Below are 19,582 nucleotides of genomic sequence, written 5' to 3' on the forward strand. Positions count from 1 at the left end.
GGAGGGGAAGGCTCGAATTTAATAGCCGCGAGAGCATTCGAATTAGAAATTAATTGGGGAACGCTCGGTGTAATTAGAAATTCTATAAAGGTATACGACGGGGAGTATGATTTAATTAAATCGTTTCGGTAAAAGAGTTAATCAATGCACCGCTCGTGCAGGTGCACTGTTCAATTTTCCAAAGTGCCCGTGATAAATAATTCCCGGGCTGCGGGGGTGGCTGTGTACCACGGGATCGCGCGCTCGACCGTTCAATTTTTCCCGTAAATCCATCAAATGATCCTCGGGCGAGCACTTCGCGCGGAATTATCTTTCACGGCGGGAACCACATAAATCAAACCACCTACCGTGATCTTGAGGTCCCGCAGGTCGCACGTATCGTACCGCCTCGAGAAACGTAGAACGGTGTGCGTCTTGTTCTCGTAACCCAATAGGAGAGTGTAGTCTTGGCTCGAGTCCATCACCGGGTCCTTGTTGGCACCCTTCACGTGCCGGTCCTGAAAATGCAATAACTTTACGTTAAACTCGGCGCCAATCGACCGGCAAAAACATTAGGATAATGCTAGATCGCGCGTCGCAAACGTTACATTCTTGGAATCGGGCTTCCGACTATACGAAACTTTTATGTGTAGTACGTGATTCACATTGAATCGTTTAACCTGTTACTAACTTTGCGACGATCCTGACTTCAAATATATTTACATTTAAAATAATATTCAAAAAGGAAGCAGTATTTAGAATTCCGTTGGAATTTTTCGAAATACAAGGGTATCTTGGACGACAATATCGTTTTATAGCAAAAATACTATCCCAATACTGTTAAAATCTAAAATTTCCATTCAAATCAAAGAAAATTCCCCCTGAAATTCTATTGGTTTAAAATTTCAAACGATTTATAGTAATAATGGAATGAAATAAAAGCAGTTCCACCTGAACTACAAATATATGTTAATTATCCCTACGAGGCCGCATCCGAAAGCCCGATTCCCACAAGAAAATAACAAAATCCCAAGGCCCGGACCGCAAGAAACCGAAAGTATTCCATTTCAAACGTCTCTGTCACGTGTCAACGATTTCTTATCGCCGTCCTAACCGCGGAATCTCACGATACACGGATTCCCCGGACGAGAATCCGCCGAACCGTCGCGAACAAGGTGAGAGTCGGATCTACGAGGCGAAATTCGCCAGGAGAAAGAGAGCAACGTCGAAGCGAAACTATTCGACCGCGCCGCCTTTTTTCTGGGCTTGAACCGTCTCGGAAGGACACACCTAACCCAGACAACGGGTGCAACGTCGCAGGAACCCGACGGGTTAGTTAACCATCCCGAAGGCGGCGTTTGAATCCTCGCAGGCTCGAAAACAAGTTTTTCTGCGAGATTCCCGGTCGCCGCCTCAATATAATTATCCGCGGTGCGCGTCGGCTGCTCGACGCCGACGACGCCTTCCGCGCCGCCGCCATTGTTCGTCCGTAAACGACCGAGCCGCTTTTTTCTTGGCTTTTCGGCGAGCTTTATTAGAATTTAATTTACCACCGAGGAACAGACCCGAAGGGGATGGAGAGTAGCGAAGAGAGAGAAAGAGAGAGAGAGAAAGACCAGATCTCCGGGCACATACACGCGGTTACGGCGTGAGCCCCGACGAGTCACGCGTGTTATACTTCTGGGCTCCTTTTGTCCCGGCATTCTTCTGCTCCGCCATTCGTCTCACCTGTGAGTCGCATACATGCGGCGCGAGGGCAGACGTATGCGAAAATACGGCTGCAGGTACGGCCGGGCAGGGCCACCGGGGCAAAGAGGGGGAGCGGCACGGTGCATCGTGGAGAAGAAAGAACACCGGAATATCCATTTATGTTAGCCCCGACGCGTGAAAGGCTCGAAAGAGGGCAGCGCGCGGAGAATGGCCTGATTGGATATAAAATATAAAGCGTTTGAAATAAAAACTTGCTGCCGCGCGAGGGACCGAGTCGCAAAAACAACGGACTCTCTGCGGTGGGGAAATAATAAAAGAAAAAAAGGAATCGCGGAAAAGAAGAAACACTGGACGCAGGTGTAGGGAACCGCGACGGGGAACGATATTGTCAAAGTTACTTAGCGCTCTCGCGTCGGCGATTTTACGGCGATTTTTATTAACGATCTCGTTTTCCCGTTCGTTAGAAATCTCGGTCGTGTTTTTCCGCGCCTCGTGTCTCTTTTGTCCGGAACGCGTCGCCCGGCGCCTGCAATGGACACGGAGACTGTGTTTGAAAATGTAACGCAGTGAATCTGGGAGAAAATTCGAATTCCTCGAGGAAACAAGGACCATTCTTTCGCTTTGAAAGCGCGACGATCGACGGCTTTGAGCCCGGCAGTCACCGACGATATTGCTTCCGCGTTTAACGTTTCGATAAAGGCTTCCCTCGACCGACGCGCGCGCGCACGCTGTTAGCTAACAATTATGGTCCTTTTGTCCCGAGCGACGCGGGGAATCCGAGTCGCTGAAAATAAGATGCCACGGATTTAAACCGTGCCGCGAGCGCCATTGCGCCGGGCGCTGTTTATTGCCCGATGGCCGCGGGTTTAATTGTACACCGGACGGGCCAGTCGGGGAGGAAATTAAATTCTTTAAGCGTGCTCGCCGCCCGGACGGAGAAAGGTTCCGTTTAAACTTGCTGCGGCCGCCCAGCTCGATAACCGTGTGCCTCTCTCCCCGTCGCGATACGAAAAACTATTTATAACCGCAACTTTGATCCGCGTTCATTATAAAACCTCCCCGGAGAGGAATAACGTTACGCCACGGTTTTCCTTCAGAGAAAACTTCGACTTTGTTCCAGCTGCTTCGGGGTAACGTCGCGCGTCAGCATACTCGATGCATATGCACCGTTGTTTCGAGGTCACGAATAACGTTTATGTGTCGAGCTATTGGGTAATACATCGTCGAGATGATACGCCGTTAGAAAGAAAATAAATTAGAGTACAAATTACATCTAAAACCTGAGAGATGATGATAATAATTGACATAACTTTAGGCTTTACACCTGTGCGCTTGTCTCTATTGTATCACAGGAAACAACGTTCATCGTAATTTCCTAGTTCCGAAGCCGCAATCGCGTTTGCGTGATCCGATGTATAAAGAAAGAGACTGGGGAAGAAATGTAATTTAATAAGAAGTTACAAGTGGTACCGATTCAGATTAACCGCAAATGAACGGCAGGATCGGACCCCTACGAAAAAGTTCAATTTCCTCGCGTCTACGCTCCACCCGATTATTCTTGGCCATTATTCCGCCGCGAGCAAATAAACCGTGCAGCGACGATCGAAACGCGGAAGGGCGGGCGCCTTGGACGTCCGAGCGAGACTAAATTTCACGATGTAACCGGGAGAGAGCCCGGGAAACCGCGAGCTCCCCTAAAAACCCGTGGCCATTGGAACGTGGCGCGAGACGACGGCCGAGTAATAAATAATTTCCAGTGCCGTCTCGCGCAACTTCTTCAATTTCCGCCGCCGTGTCGGAAGCGGGGAGCATACTTTTTCCCTCCTCCGCCTCCTCCGCCTCACCGGCCCCGTCGAAAGCCAGGCCGACGCAGCCGACACACGACCGATCGGACGTCCAACGAACGACGCGACGGCTCTTACATCCAACCTTTCCAGCGCGACCGCCAGCCAGTCTACGTGCTCGCGGGAACTTTCAGCTCGTTTCAGCGCGTGCAGCGTTCGTCATCAATTTCGTGTACAAGCGACGCGATCCGGGCGGGGGTGGCGGCTTGCGCGGAATTTCTGCCGCTTGCGCGGCGCGCGTTCGTTCACCGGGTATAAGGTGTTATATGTTCGGCAATCTAAGAAGACATTATTTCGCAACCCCGGCGTTGATGGTGGAATATATGAAAGGAAATTTCTTTGTGTAGTATTTCGTTTTGTAGAGAATCACTAATGTGATTTTTAATTCCTCATTGATGCGAGGGTTGATCGGAAGAATCGATAGATATCAGTTTTGCAAGACATAATATTATTCATTCGATAATAGTACTTTGAAATATCTATACGAGAAACTTAATGAAAATGTTGAACATGCTGTGACATTAACATCGGGTAACTTTTTAAGGGGTAAAATAAAATCCTCATTAAACTCCGTTAAAAAGACGAAGCGCAGAAATGTCGCGTTCCTAGGCGTATTCCAGGCTCGCTCCGCGACACCCTGTACAGGTTCGAATCGAGCGCGCGAACGCGGTCGTCGAACGATAAGAGGAAATCGGATCGAATCACGTACCGCAGTAAACTCGTAGATATATAGGTTTCCCCTAGCCCCAGTGTAGGTGGTGGAGGACGGGGTAAAGGGGCGAGCGGTCGAGCGTTACGAAGAAAGGGACAGCGAAAGGGGGAAACATCGTTGTCGCTCGTGGAAATCGTCCGCGGGTGGACGAGCGTGTTCCGTTTCCGCGAGCGCTCGTGTCCCGGCGAGCGACGTGCAATTGTCTTCCGCGCTGTCCCCATCGGCCGTTGCAACTGTTTATTGTCGCGACCAGGTACTCGCGCGCGGTTGATACCACGGGATACCACGAAAGAATGCCGCGCGCGGCCAATGTCCCGCAATTATACGAATTATGTCTGCCGCTATTCAACGCGCGCTGATCGCGGATAATGACGTCCGCATGACGCATGCATCACCGCGATGAAAACGGGACGTGAAGATGCTCAAAACATCGAAACCAGTTTAACTACTCCGAATGAGATACACCTTTCGGCTTTCGATTCGCTGATCTTCTCAGTGATCACGTGCTTTCGAATCATATGATAGTACTTGTAGTAGAGTCTATTGATTATCATTCGATATTAGTGCAACCGATTGTTCGTTGTCGTATCAGTATTATTCTGACGTAAAATATTTATTTCGTTTGTAATGCAAGCGACTGAACTACGATGTCAATGCTAAACTTGAGGTTATCAAACGGAGTTGGTATTATAATATATTTGTTTTCTTATAAATACGTAAAATCCTTGATACGCTAACGACTCCATTGAGACGTTACATCGGGTGCAGATGGCACACAGGGAAGTTAGACTCGGAAAGCAGATATTGACTCAAGCCGACGAACGCGCGAGACCTGGGAAGAAAGTTTTCGTAAGTTGATCGTCGGTCTCGCGTGCAGGGCATTATTTGCGCGTTTACATACGCCATCCGGGGGTTGCTAAAAAAATCAGGAAGTCCGCGCCGTTATGAAACGCTATCGCGATAGAGGCGCCGTATCCGCGGCTATACGTGTCCCACGGTACCACTACCTTCTCCTTGCCATCGGTTGTCGTCCCCATAAGTATTTATTGCCGCGTGGGCGTCGTGGTATAGCAAACACTCGGCCAAGCTCGGACACGGGGAGTCAGCTGTTCCGGTATTATGCAACTTTTTAATTATTTATCGATCGTACCGCGTCCTCCACGAACTGGAGCTGTGTTCCGCGTGTAACGCAGCCAACGGGGAACGGAAAATCGCCGGGACCGCGCGTCGAAACACGGAACGCCCGAGACCCAAGCGCGCAACGGGTGATTACAGCTTATTACTCTGACCTTCGTACGACTAAAATAGCAGAGTGCGGTTGAGCGAAATGGTCCTACTCGAACTAGGTTAAAGCTGTTCCAACGATGTTACGCAAGACGTATCGCGATACAGCGATAAAACGTGGACGGTTGAGTTCAGGGTAGAAAAACTTGGCCCACTTAATCTTGTTTCCAAACTATGGACGTTCCTGGTAGCTTTTTGGCAGATTCTTCGGGCAGAAGTATAATTATCTTTCCATATATTCATCGAAATACTTGTCACTCTTGCAATTTTACGTCAGGCAAAATTCGTGTACAAACTTGCACCAGCATTCAATTTTGTTATTAAAAATCTGAGAACGAGTATGATCAGCACTGGAGAACGAATTAGAAAGCTTCCCAGTTTCTGTTTTAACTATCTCGTTATGGTGAGACGTCGGAACCAATCAGTGGATTCTTTCTCCCTAGTTAATGCAATTACCGGGGCCACCGTTGATTAAGTTACGCGGTCGTATCGCTTAGCCCGCAATCAGGCCGGTAATCGAGGATCGGCACTTCCGTAAATCTAAGCGTTTCGTTGCGCACAGGCGACGCGTGCACGGGAGTCTCGCATTCCGCGCGTCGACGTCCCGCGTTGTTGTAATTGTCCTTGGCGTTCTATTGAACGGTTACCCCGCATTCAACGGCAACAGATTCTGCGGCCCGGGAAAATTATAGTAATTACGCAACGGCCCAATTCGCGATTTACCTGCCGACGCTGTGACCCCTCGGCGACAACAGCTATAATAATGATTCCCCGCGCAAACCGTCCGCGATCCTATGGATGGCTTGATCACGCGTGCACGATAAGCACGACGGAAACAATCGCCGGACGCGGTAATTGTTAATAAATCGTAGTTGCGTTCTTGCCACGCTCACGAATGTCGCGAACACGAGCTGCGAGCGAGAAGAAACGCGAGAAACGTTTCCGGAAATTCCATCTGGGGGTTTTTTTCTCTTTTCATTCGTAATTACGAGTGACACGGAACAAATACAGATGGATGGCTAAGATTAGCGCTAAGCTGCGTGCACGTTGCGATGATAACGCACGGTTTTGTCGAGAGGTTTGAAAAGTGGACTGCTTGAAAAATCTGTTGAAAACTCGTATAGCGAAGTAAACATCGTGAATTCTCATTTATATAAAAATTTGATTTCAGTAAAGTTTGAACTTCTTCGGAGTTTAGGGATAAACACTCTTGCGAGAACTCGTAAAGTCTGTTCTCCACGCCGAGAAAACATCTTCATATTCTCCACGACATAGACGGATCCTCCAAGTTCGATGTCCTTATTTCTAATGCAACGTAAGAGCCGAACTGCATGACATTCTAGTTTTCACTGGCTACTTTCCAATAAAAATCTCTGTAACTGCCGACAGCTGAATGACCCGACATGGTCATTGGCCCGACGACAGCTGTGTTTGGTCTCATTTGGTTCTCATTCACGCCACACGCGTACCAAGTCCATCTCATAAATCCTTCGAAGACAAAGTAGCGTTCCGCCGCGACGGTCGTACGTTGTTTAAAATATCTTAATGCGAGAGCGAGCGTGTGTGGTTGCGAGCACGGTGAAATTGTGCCAATTAGTCGTCATCCTACACTTCAACGACTTCCATTGTCTCGTGTATTGTGCATCATCCGCAAGAATGGAAACGATTTGGTGGATGACACTTGTGTCAGCAGGATGAAATGAGGTTGAAATATGTACAATCCGTCAGGTGGATGAAACTCATTAGAACAATTACCTTAATTGTTGCCGGCAAAATCGGAGACGACAGAGCCGAAATTTTGAAAAGAAAATTTAACCAGCTAAATGTACAAGTTTATATTAGATGCGCCGGAGAAAATTGATTATTTTCAGTTTAGACAAAACGCTTTATTATTTCCTATCAATTTTGAAATATTAACTCAAAATATAATTCCCTTCTTATGTTAGGACAATTTTCCATCTAGTTATACATTATTCAAATCTACTTTTAAAGGAATTCACAGATTAAAGACGAATATCAAAAATAATGGATCACCTTCCTGTCCGTCCAATATTTCATGGGAATAGTCGAGAAGTATTTCTTAGGTTAGTGGTCATTAGGGAAGATTACAGGATCCTGTAGGCAGTGCGGAGAATTCTTCACGCGCACCCTCTGTCGAGGGTCTACTCGATCGATTTCACGTGCCGGACAATTATGTCAATTACTCCGGCCCGATTCGTCGATCGCGATAATGCGACGCGACGTCACCCACGCTGACAGCGGCATCCTACCCGACCGGCTAATGATAGTGCTTAATGGGCTCGAATAGCGTCAAGAACGAGATCGATAGCCGAAATTCCCATAGCGAAAGCGTCAAATCGAGGATCGAAGATGATTGCAATTGTACTCCGCTTTATCGGACAGATTACGCGATTATCGGCTCGGTGGTTTGTATTAAATCGCGTGGCACGATCCCATAAACCTGAAAACATCACGGTTCTGTGATTGAAAGGGGATTCCACAGATGGAAGACGAATGCTGCGCGTGTTTTATCCGTGCAACGGACATATTGTAGTCACTCATAACAACAATGCCATTATTATAGCTTTACCATCGCATATTTGATCATTGTCCTACATTCTCCGTTAAAACAGCATAAATTCTTTACAATATAACTTATTGGATTTTCACGATAAAAAATAATCCACAGCCAGTCTTAGAACATTCTACAACGAAGTGGGGTCACTAAAAAAAAAGAAAGGAAGATAATCCGATATCCTTTTCGACGGCTCGTAAAACTTAAAAATCAGCAACCTGTTACGCAAATCGTTCGACTCGTCGGAAAAGGAACAGTTTCCTGATTTCAATTTCAGATTTACGTTCCGGGAGCATGGTAGCGTTTTGCCAGCAACCACGATCAACTATTCCAACCCGAGCGCACACTCGCACCGGCACGTAGGTACACTCACCGAAGAGACGTGCACACGATCTTCGGCCCGTCATAAAACAGTTATCGTCGCGCGGCGATCTAGGCGGGCGGGCTAACCCCGTCTCGTTTGTCGCAATGCGTACAACGAGATCGTGGATTTTATTCGCTGTGCTCGTTTCCACGAGTGTCCGCGTAATCATTAACGGTGGCCGTGTTCCTCTGCCGCGCGGCCCGATGCTATCGGCCCGATAAATAAACGTCGGGTTCGCGCGTCCACGGCGCTCCTCAGGCGTGAAACGTCCGCCGGCCGGTCTCCGCCGAAATCATAAAATTGATAACGACAACCGCACGCATCTGCGGTTCCCTTCCCGTCGAGCGACCGCGGATCGTACGAGAGGATTGTCCGAGCGCTCCCGATTCTCGGCCGAAAATAGCCGCAGGAGTTTAATGGCGAGTGCTTTACACGATAACAAAACCTGGACACGAGCGATTGCGTGCGCGGTACGAGCGTCGAGTTCGAAACGTTTCCTTTCTCTCGCATCATTGTCCAAGGTAGACACCGGCCACGGGCCCGCGCGATGACAAAGAATTCTGGCCGGGTCTCTTTGGCAGGGGGTTCAACGTGAAAAATCGTCGGATAATGCCCGGAGAATAAAATTGTGTAACGACCCGCTGCCGCCTCTAGATTCGGAATAAATTTCGCGTTACCAGTCGCTGCCGCATTGATTTATCGCCACTTTGGATTCCCGGTACAGAATGAAACAGAAACGGTCGGATAGTTTTATTAACCCCCCGACGTATGATTTGTTCGGCGACCGAGCTCGTAAGATTATTTTAACGTTAATAATGTTCTGGAAGGTGGAAGAGTTATGCGTTCGTTGCGCGTGACCCGCATTTGTACCGTTATTTTGCGTTCATTTCACTTTGATGGCAGCTGTGTTTTTTTTATTTAACGCGGAGCTTCCAGCTTGTGCCTTACTGGAGGCTTTGAGACAATCAGTTTACGTTCCTCCGCATATTTCGTGTTTCGTCGAATGAAAATTGCAGGGTACAACGGAAATTTCTGTTCAATTTAGCATGAAATCTTCATAATTTAATTGCTACCGATTTATATCGATCAATGTCTGCTACAGAGAGGAAACGAGAAACGGTTACGTAAAGAGAAAATCCGGAGAACATGGAATTTTCCATATTTTCGTGCATATTCCGGTACGCACACATATTCCCTGCGCGATTTCGTTTTCGAGAAAGCGGCCCGAATTACTTCGGTGCATGCACTTTACGAGGGCGTCTCACGCGGAACGCCGGTATGTCAGAAATGCACGTTTCATCACGTAAATTACTGTAATTTAAAGCGTCGTTGCGTGTTCGAGCGTATTTACTTAGTTAACTCGGCTAATGCATTGTACGGGGCATTTTTCTCGTTCACCTGAGTTTCAATCGCACTTCCCTTGGAATCGGAGCTTCGCGTAAAGGAATTTCTGATTTTCTTGTTAGGGTAAGACGTGTTTTTACACTGGAAACATAACTGCCAGCAATAATCTATTCTCCAATAATACAACCTTTACTTCACACCATTATCCCATCGTTCGCATAACTAAAATATTTTCATTCGACATCAAACTTGCATCAATCCTATCAATAAATTCAACAAAACCGATTATCGGTGATCTACCGCGTCAGCCAACACAGAGTAATCAGACAGGTATCGTGTTTGACAGGTTTTTTAGAGTATCAGTGATCGATACCAATCGTTCGGGCGGGACGCGAAGCACGCTAATTAAAACGGAAGCCGGGGAGAGCTTCCGAGTTTATCGGCGCGATCGTTTGCCTGGCGAACGGGAGCATCGGGCCACGGATCAACGACAAGAACGCGGCAAAAACGGGGAAACAACTGTATTCTCGCCGATGTTATCCGACCGGCGCGACGTCGGGTTCAACTAGTGTTTCCTGGATGCGAAACGTGTGACTCGCCCGTTCGCTCTCTCGAAATCATAAAATTGATAAAGTTACCGGAAAGTGGCAGCAGAACGGCGGCACGCATCCTTCGCGGCGTAACACGCAAGTATAAAGGAAGGAAATGAAAAAAATAATAAGCGTAGCAACGGAAGTCCGTCTCGGGATCATCGACACTAGATAGCGGTCGCCGAGATGCACTCGTCGCGATAATGCTAGGCGTCGCGAGTTTCGCGGTACTTCGCGTTCACTCGTCCGGCGCTCATGTAAACGCGATCTCGCCATGCGAGTTCCATGCGAGCCTGCTTATGGAAACTTACGAGTGGCAACTTTGACACGTAATTCGCTCGGCGTGATAAGCGGATCGAGTTTTTCTGTACTGTACCGTGGGAAGTACCTGCGAACACTGCGAGCCTCGTTCCGACCGGTCTCGACGAAAGTCCACCCGGTTTGCGTGTCATAAAGATATTGCTTATATTTATGCAAATTTCCGCTTCCCGATAAGTGTTTCATTAAATTAGAAACCGGGAGAAGTATGTTCTATTAACTTCGCTATGTAACGGTGGTTGGGATTTAATTACCAACGATTAACGGCGAGGGATTCGTCAGCCTCTTAACGTACGATTCAAAGCGAATATTTGACGCGAGCGCTCTTTAATTTTCATTGAAACTTCGCAGACGACGGAATAAAGCAATTCACGTTCTATCTAATTCAAATATAATTATCAAAGGAATAAACTTTCTTACTCGGCGGAATGAAATAGCAGTTACAGAGAGGATTCTGTTCAATTAAATCCTATTCTATGCACTTTGATGCTACGGTTAGAATAATCTTGGTACGATGCCCCGTATCGTATTGTATTATAAATACGGAAAAACCGCAGGCTATCGGATACGTGCCAATAAAAAGAAGAGAAATACCGCATTCAACATTCATTACGCACGATTCTATTCAGCGCGGCCGTCGTGTAGCGTCACCGCGCGCTGTTATAGGGAACGAGCTCGCCAGGTATAATATCTGAGGTGAATCAAGGAAACACCGGAGCTCCGTGGGTTTTCACCTCGGCCACGCGATTCCAGGATTCCGGATTAATAATTTACCCCGGTCGTGTCGCGACAAAACATCGCTCCATGGAACACGATTCCGCCGGCGCGCGAGCGGCTCCGTGCGACATAATCGATGTTCCAGGCCGAGCAACGACCTTCGATTCCTCGCGTTCCATTTATCGCTGCAAGGATTACAATCCCGGTGAATTCATGCGTTCCGCCGATCGAAAGTAACCCGAGACACCGCTTGAATTGGAATTAGCGTAAGAATTACATGGGAACCCGCGCCAGTACGTGCCGCATTCCGCGAATGGCGTTTCGTGTTGTTGGCATACCGAACGTGGAATCTCTGATTCTACGCATAGCTTTTAGCAACACGTTCCAAGACGATTATGATTTGTGTATTTTTGTCGGAAGGCTGAGCGTAACGAATTAACGAAACTCGTCGAAGACACGTCCACTTAGGGTCTTGGGGTATCTACTTATACTTCCCAGCATTCCGGTCGATGAGGTCGTTCCACTCGGTTCTCCTCTAGCCTGCTATTGAGACTAGTTCCATTGGAAATATACAAAATGAATAACCCAGGACATCACTTAGCTTCACTTCCGTCAATTTTCATCAGATTATTCATTGCATCGTTTTAATTTAGGAACGTTCAGCTGCCAATGCCTTCAAAGGTAAAATGTAATTTCCCCACACTTCAGCTTCACAAGACGTTCATTCCAATAATTTCTCAGCTAAACCCTTTGAAAATACTTGCAACGCGACGATTGAGGAATCCGATAACGAATCCAGTCGCGGCGAAGCCGTTTCTTTTCCGGTCACTTTAGTTCTGTACATTTCATGGATGACTCTCGCATAAATTGCCATTGAGATCGGCATAGATGAAAAGCCGGGACAGTCTCGTCCCGGCAACATCAGTCGATTTCTTCCATTTGCAAATCAATCCGTTCGGCCCACTACCACTTTAAGGTTTCGTCTATGAGCGATTCTCACGGGGGGCGAGGATTACGGCCGGTCACGCCGCGTCGCGGGTGAGAGCAGTCGAGTGGCATGCAGCTGTCAAACCGAGGGGGTACTCGAGTGTTCACTGGAAATTATCGGACGACGGAATACGAATGCCGGATGATGCGCGGATGTATCGCTTTTCGCGGGGATTGAGCGCGAGCTCTTCCAGAGATATTTTATTCAAGACGTTGCCCCGTATTGCCTCGGAATCGTAAGCGGCCCAGCCACGGACTTGTTACAGATGAAGACAATTACCCCGGGTGGAACGGAGCCGGCGAAGCCAAAGGGTGGGACCGGGAGGTCGAGAGAACAGCAAGAAAAACGAAAGAGAGGAGACGGCCAGAGCAAAAAGTTTCATGAATATCAAGAAGCCCGTGGCTACAAATTTCATGGTAACCTAGATTCAAGGGAATACGTCCTATCACTCCTGCACCGCGTATCATACCCGACCCTGACGATACCACGATGACTCCGCGTTTCTTAATCAGCACGCTCGGACGTGACCGATCCTTGCACACTGACAGGTTCCTGGATCACTCATCGGATGTAGGGATTGTTTGAAAAAGAATCGCGAATTTGATTGAGGACGGGAATGTAGAGTTTTTAACCCTTCGGCAGTATGAACCTTTCGCGGTCAAACTTGGTATTTCATTGTTGTGAGTTTTGTAAAAATCTGAGAACATTGTAAGATACTTATTGTATCTCCTAATGTAAGTACAAACGGCACTTCAGCCGAATCTTCATATCATTTTGCAATTAAAATTGAACATCGAGGTGAAGTTACGAAGAAATGATCTAATGGTTCATATTTCCGATAAACAGATGGAGAGATTCAAGTATTTGTAGCGAACGCTAACAAACAATTTCTATTTCCGTGAATTAAACTTTAAAAACTGAAAGGACTCAACGGTCTGTTTATTCATTAGTTGGATATACATGGGGTTACTCGGGGTAGTATTTTCAACCTAGGATACAGAGTATTTTTTCAAATGGTCCTCATCATCCTCCACTCCAGATGCACGAACTCACGTATCCCTCGCGCGGCCACCCACGCGCAAACATGCGTATTTCCCCAAAACTGAAGAGGTATCCATAAAACTGAAGCAACACTCGAGACCAAGGAAACTCTTCAGGATTAGCCTCCCTCCATCAAGATGGGACACTTCAGAAACTTCCCAAGCCTATTTTCTAGACCACCCAATGCGAGAATTCATTATGCGGTGTCCCATGTGTAGACAAGATAAAAATGTACCTGCGTGTTCACGAGAGTTCTAATCGCCGCATCCTAATTCGAACGTTTCTCTTCAATTCCTCGTAACAACGTAGAGCAAATTAAGGTTCAGAATTATTACCTAGTTGATAAGATTGACGATTGAACACAATTGCATACATTGCGAGTGTTATCTTATTAATTAGTCTCTGCGGAAAGATAGAAGCTGAAAGAAAATTAAATTTCAGAACTTCTTGTTTGTAGTCGTAATTTCCCAACAGTTATTTTTAATGTTATTCGTGGTCGCATGCCTCGAGTTTATTCCGAGCCGGCTTTTCGTGTAACTCGCTTCCTCGCGATGTTCCACTTTAGCTGACGGGAACTCGAATGAGCAAGATACATACAAATCTCAAACGAACCAAGGCAGCGCAGCATGGTCGACCGCTAGAGCAGTAGCAGTTTTCGTGTTTATTCATTAAAACAAAAGAAAACAGCTCTAATGTCACCTGTCAACACAAACGAAAAAATTCATTAGCCAACCGCATGTTAATACTACAACCCCACATCGATCAAACAACCTCACTTAAGATCCTACAAATCGTGTAACTTATTCAAAAGAACATAAGTCATTCATTTCAATTGTCCGATAATTCGAAAGATAACGTTTCCCTGGTCACAAATTGAACATAGTTCCCCGAACTGAATCCCACTCTCCACTGCGATCGAAGAGGGCCCCGCGACGCTCTTCTCTTTTCTCGCTCAAAGGCAGACTCCCGGTTGCGATAGGATCGTTTAGCGCACGTGAAACGGTGCGTGCACGTAGCGGCGGTCCGCGCATTCATTTGGACAATTTAGTCGGGCACGGAGAGAAAACAATCGGGGATCGGGATCGGAGTCGAGTTTGGGCTCACAAAGGGCGAGCAAACGACGGTCGCACGGAGAGATTGCGGACTCCGGAGGCCACCTCTGGGCGAGAGAAGGTGGAAACCGGTGGAGGATTCTGTCGAAAGGGTCCGTGCCCAGAAACCTCAGGTTGAAGCGGGACGAACGACGCCGTAAGATCCAAGGGAAGAAAAAAAATTGAAGGAGGACGAAGAGAATACGGGACGAGCGGAGGAAGGAAGACGAAAAGTCGACGAAGATGGGACCCGTTATGGAGATGAGAGGGGTCCCCGGCGGACAATGGCTTTCGGGGCCGGGCCCACTGAATTCATAATCCTCATTCCTACGGGCGCGCGGCCGCCCCGAGGCCGCACAATGATCCAAATATGTTTTCTGTATAACAAAACGCTTTTATAAATGTTTATCATCAATTTAAATATTATCTGATGCCGGCGGTTATATTTCGCCGTGAAACTGGGGGCCCGCGCGCAGATCGACCGCTTCCCCCGCCAACCCTTTCCACTGTCTTTCCGCGGCAGAACAGATGAGGAATGGCTTCAGAAATTTTTCACTGCCTACCGCAGAGACCGCCTTCGCGTCTTTCAGCTCTCTCGCCTCATACCACCGAGTCCCCGCCGACGACTTCTTCTTTCTCGACCGGCTCCCTCCCTCGTCCCACACCCCTATATCCACCGCTGAAGGAAGTTACGAATGAATTAGACCGGAGAAGAGCAAACTCTTCGATCCGCGAGCCGACGAACGCCGGACTTTTTAACCCGTTGGCCCCCTCCGACTCTTTCTCGGTGTTCTTTGTGCGAACTCTTTCATATTAATCTTCGCGGCTATCGATACCGAATATCGCGCCCGTCGAGTCCCGTGACGGACGACAATAGGGGAGAAAACTGTCCTATCCATACGCGCGACTGCCGCGGATTCAATACCGGGTTCGTATCGGTCTCGATCGTCTTTCTCGCCGACCGCAAGGGTCGCCGACTGTTTTGGATAGAAACGACACGCAACGATCGCGCGACGTCTCCCGGAGAATGAATTTTATTCTTCAATGTGTCCGCAACAGAATTCCGATTGTGGCGTCAGATTTGTTTTACTGTAATTTGTGGGGACGCGAAGGGGTCTTACTTTCATGCTGAAATACTGCAGTACCCTGTAGAATATAGTATAGGTTTGAAAGTTTTAAGCATAACGCGGTCAGAAGGAAAAGGTCATTGTTCAGCTGTTAGAATCGTGGTCGATACGTTGCGAGTAGTTTCTAAGACCTTGCAAATAATTAGCTCTAATACATTATATTCTATTATTTATTACACTCTTAACCGTACATCTACAATATCAATATCAACAAAACGATTTAACAATAACTGAGCCGTAAGCCATCACCGCGAGTCTCTCTCGTCATCGTATCATAAGCGCTTAAGCAATGACGGTGATTATTATTCCGCCTCGAGGTTAATGTCACAGAACATACCATTTTTCTTTCTCGATGATAGCTGCGAGTCGGCTGGCGGCGCGCGGGATATTAAATACGACTGGCGTGATTTACGAGCGCGAAACAGTTTCCGTGGATTTTCTATCGGTGCGGTACTTACACCGATAATTTACGGACGCGCGCAATTATAGCGAAATTATCAACGGGGCACGAGTCCGGGACTCGGGGTGGGGGATGATGGCGTGGGCCGCTCGTTACGCGATAGTCCGGCGAAATTGGAGCCGCGATTATCTCCCGGGTTTCGAGGTTTGAATTTTAAACGAGCCGGGAGTCCGGCCGGAATGGCAGTTCGCCGGTACGTGCGTGTACAACTTTTAACCGTGGTCCCCTGTTATCTAATTAAGTCCCGACTTGTCACGGGGACTAATATACGAACTAATGCGGGATCGCTGTTTAGAATTACTTACGGTAACTTGTTTTCCGACCGGGATTACCCGGGAGTGGCGGAGATTTGCATTTTAAAGTCCCGCCACCTCGACGACTCGGCGTGAAACGTTTGATAGTTGACGGTGTAACGCGACAATTCCACCCAGTAAAAATCGTCCTCTCGCGATGAGCTTTCGCGAAACTTTTTCAACTTTCATGAAATCCTCCCCGTGTTCTCCTATTTCCCTTTGTCTCGCGAGAGATAGCGGTGTGTAGCATTACGAATGAAGAGACTGACTGTAAATGTGAGACCAATGAGCATCGAGTTTTTCATGCGACATCGTCACGTTGTGAGCTATTGCCTTACTTGATGTATAAATACGTTTCTACATTTACTTTATGCTTAGATATTTTATTTTTGAACATACAAAAGTTTTCATACAGAGTTTTGCGCCGAATACCATTTATCCTACGAAATTCGTTGAACACCGTAACACTGCGAATCTATTGAATCCGCCTCCCAAGGCTCTCCTTTCGTAGCTACGCGCTAGAGGAATAATCGAGGCAGCGTCACCGGACTCGCCGTTGACGCATCGATCGAACGGGATCATAATCCCGCGGAAAGATCTTATTAGGCGGCGGGCAATAACGATAGGACCGCCGATAAAATCGAACGATCAAGCGGCGTTGTTCCGCGCGAATGAACCACTGTACGCGGATGTCCCCTGCTCGCAGAACGATAACGATCGAAGATCCAATTGCGTGGCACGGATAGGGCGCTCTAGGAAAATGGATTCACGGGCGGAGACGTCGTAACGCGAAACATCCCTGGAAAACAAGCGGCGTTGGGAGGGGTGACTGACGTCGCTGGAAGGAATCGAATAAATTAATACTTAATCAGGAAAAGGGGCGAAAGGAGGGAGAAGGGGGAATGGGAAGGGAGAGGAATTTACGACGAGCGGACGTTTCGCGTTTCCACGATAATATCCTCGGGTGTCTCGTGATTAATGCAGCCGCTCGGTGAAAAGGCGGGCTTACGCGAGGATCGACTCGTCATCCAGAAAAACTGGCTGCACGGGACGGAAAGAATAATGGAGTCGCGCACTGATGACTCCTTTCGAAGTAAACCTCGGCGTCGCGGCGACGACCGCGAAGACGGCGACGCGGGCGTCGACGGGAACGCGGCGCTCTTCGTGGGAAGGTTCGTGGGGACACTAGCCACCGTGTAATATGGAATATCCTTCGTCCAATGCACGCTCGTTGCGACAAGGATCTCCGCGTTTGCATCGCCGTCCGGAGTTCGGCTCCTTGGAGCGTAACACCGGTGCAGCGTATCAAGCGTCGCGCCGAGAAATTTAGTATGCAGCCGTCTGGGCGCGGGCAAGACGATCGCCGAGCACGATCACAGGACCGAGGAACCGTTCCAACTAGGAATTTTGCGAGTAATGGTCGCTTGTCCGAACCAATTTCTTTTCGTTGGGACTCCTGCAATGGAATTGGAGATTTTTGGGGTCACGAGGATTCAGGACGTTTTTCATCTCTGGTTAGCTAGTCCTTTGGACGAGGATGTCTGGGCTTGGTCTTCTATTATGTAAGATTGAAACAATAACTTCGATTGCCTGGAATGTGTCCATAATCACTTCAGATACAGAAAATTTTGCTTATAATAATTATGTGATACTGTATTCTAACATTTCCATAATTTTTATATGGAGTAATCGGGAGTTCTAGTTACATTTATTCGATTGTTTCCAACGTCTTTTGTATAATATATTTCGATTTATTTAGAAAGTGTCGATAATCCCGAACACACAGCAGTAAAATCCAAAACCGACAATCCAGCACGCAAACTGTTTAAAGACCTTATCCCCGGTCATTTCACCGACGACGATGATAAATCCAGATACACGAAGATTGGGAAGGACACCATGAATCTGTATCGCTCGGTCGTATCCTCGAAGAGCTACAACCGTCGGCGACGATGTAGATGCTTGTACACCCGAGTCTCCTCTTTCCCCATTTACATTCTGATCCTACGCCGATCGAGACTGAAGATCTCCGAAAGCACCGGCCCGGTTAATTCGAGCATGCGTTCATCTCGCCACACCTCGCCGATCGGCGGGGACGAGTTTCACGGAAAGACAGACGTGCAGCCGAAGAATGTTACGGCCAGTGGAGAAGAGAAGAGGGAAACGAACGTGTCGAGGAAACGCGAGAGGCCAGTATCTTCTTCTACTTTGTGTCCAGGGATAGAAGGGAGCGGTGATCCGTGCGTCAACACGCATCAGCCGCGCAGGTAACGTTAACGGCCGGTGTCAAAAGAGCGCGAACCATAAAAAGGGAAAAAGGAAGAGGCCCGAAAAGACCGTGGGGAGGTGAAAGTGGCGGGAATCGGAGCCCTCGGTGGATTACGAGCGAGATCACCGAAGGCGATAGCGCGTGGAACGCCTGACGTGTCTGACTGTTGCGGGTCCTGGTCGACGAATAAAATTAAAACATTCGACGGCCCGTGATCATCCGCGGCCAGATTCTTTCACGGATAATCCGCTCGAAGTCGATTTCACGCTAGACTTGCCGAAACCGCGGAAACAAGGTCTGTTTCCAAGCTGCATCCTCTAAGCCGGGAGACGTCGCGTGAAAAATGCTTCAAGGAGTCCTCTGAATTTAATTACTGCCGACCGGTATAATAAATTCATTGGACCTGGCGGTGTTACCTATCCACGAGGATATCTTCTCTCATCCTTGCTGTTCCGTTTCGACCGAGTCGTCTTCGCAACGTGGATACGTGTGCTTCGGTCGGGCGCGCGTCACGTGTCACGGCCAATAAAGTCACGTGTACCCCGCCGATTTGCATATTACAGCTGTCGTAAGTCCCGTCCGCGATATAAATTTTCGCCTTCGCTTTCGGACGGTCTGACACAACGATTCCCGACCGGTAACGAGAGAAATGGGCGGAGGAGGAGAGGGCCGGAGGAGCGACGGACCTACCCTTGCTTGCCGGACGCGCGGTACAAGCGTGCGGGCCGCGGGAAAAATAAAACCGCGCCCCGTCGAAGGACGGTCTCCGGTGTCACTTCGAGGATAAATATTAGTAGCAGGTTTCGCGGGATCCGGCCCAGTCAGCCGTGAAAACACGGACGACGGGAGGTTGCGAGAGGGATGTATCTGGGAATT

The 19,582-nt window shown here is 48.1% G+C and overlaps 1 protein-coding gene across 1 annotated transcript in view; it reads right to left on the reverse strand.

Annotated features, from left to right (window-relative positions):
- Positions 1–19,582, reverse strand: part of olf413 (DBH like monooxygenase olf413) — a 206,636-nt gene that overhangs the window by 55,325 nt on the left and 131,729 nt on the right. Inside the window, exon 3 of the mRNA XM_031985470.2 lies at positions 348–497. Within this exon, the coding sequence (XP_031841330.1) occupies positions 348–497 (150 nt within the window). The remainder of the gene's footprint in view (positions 1–347; positions 498–19,582) is intronic.

This window comes from Nomia melanderi, chromosome 5, assembly GCF_051020985.1.
Source record: "Nomia melanderi isolate GNS246 chromosome 5, iyNomMela1, whole genome shotgun sequence".
NCBI classification, from domain to species: domain Eukaryota; kingdom Metazoa; phylum Arthropoda; class Insecta; order Hymenoptera; family Halictidae; genus Nomia; species Nomia melanderi.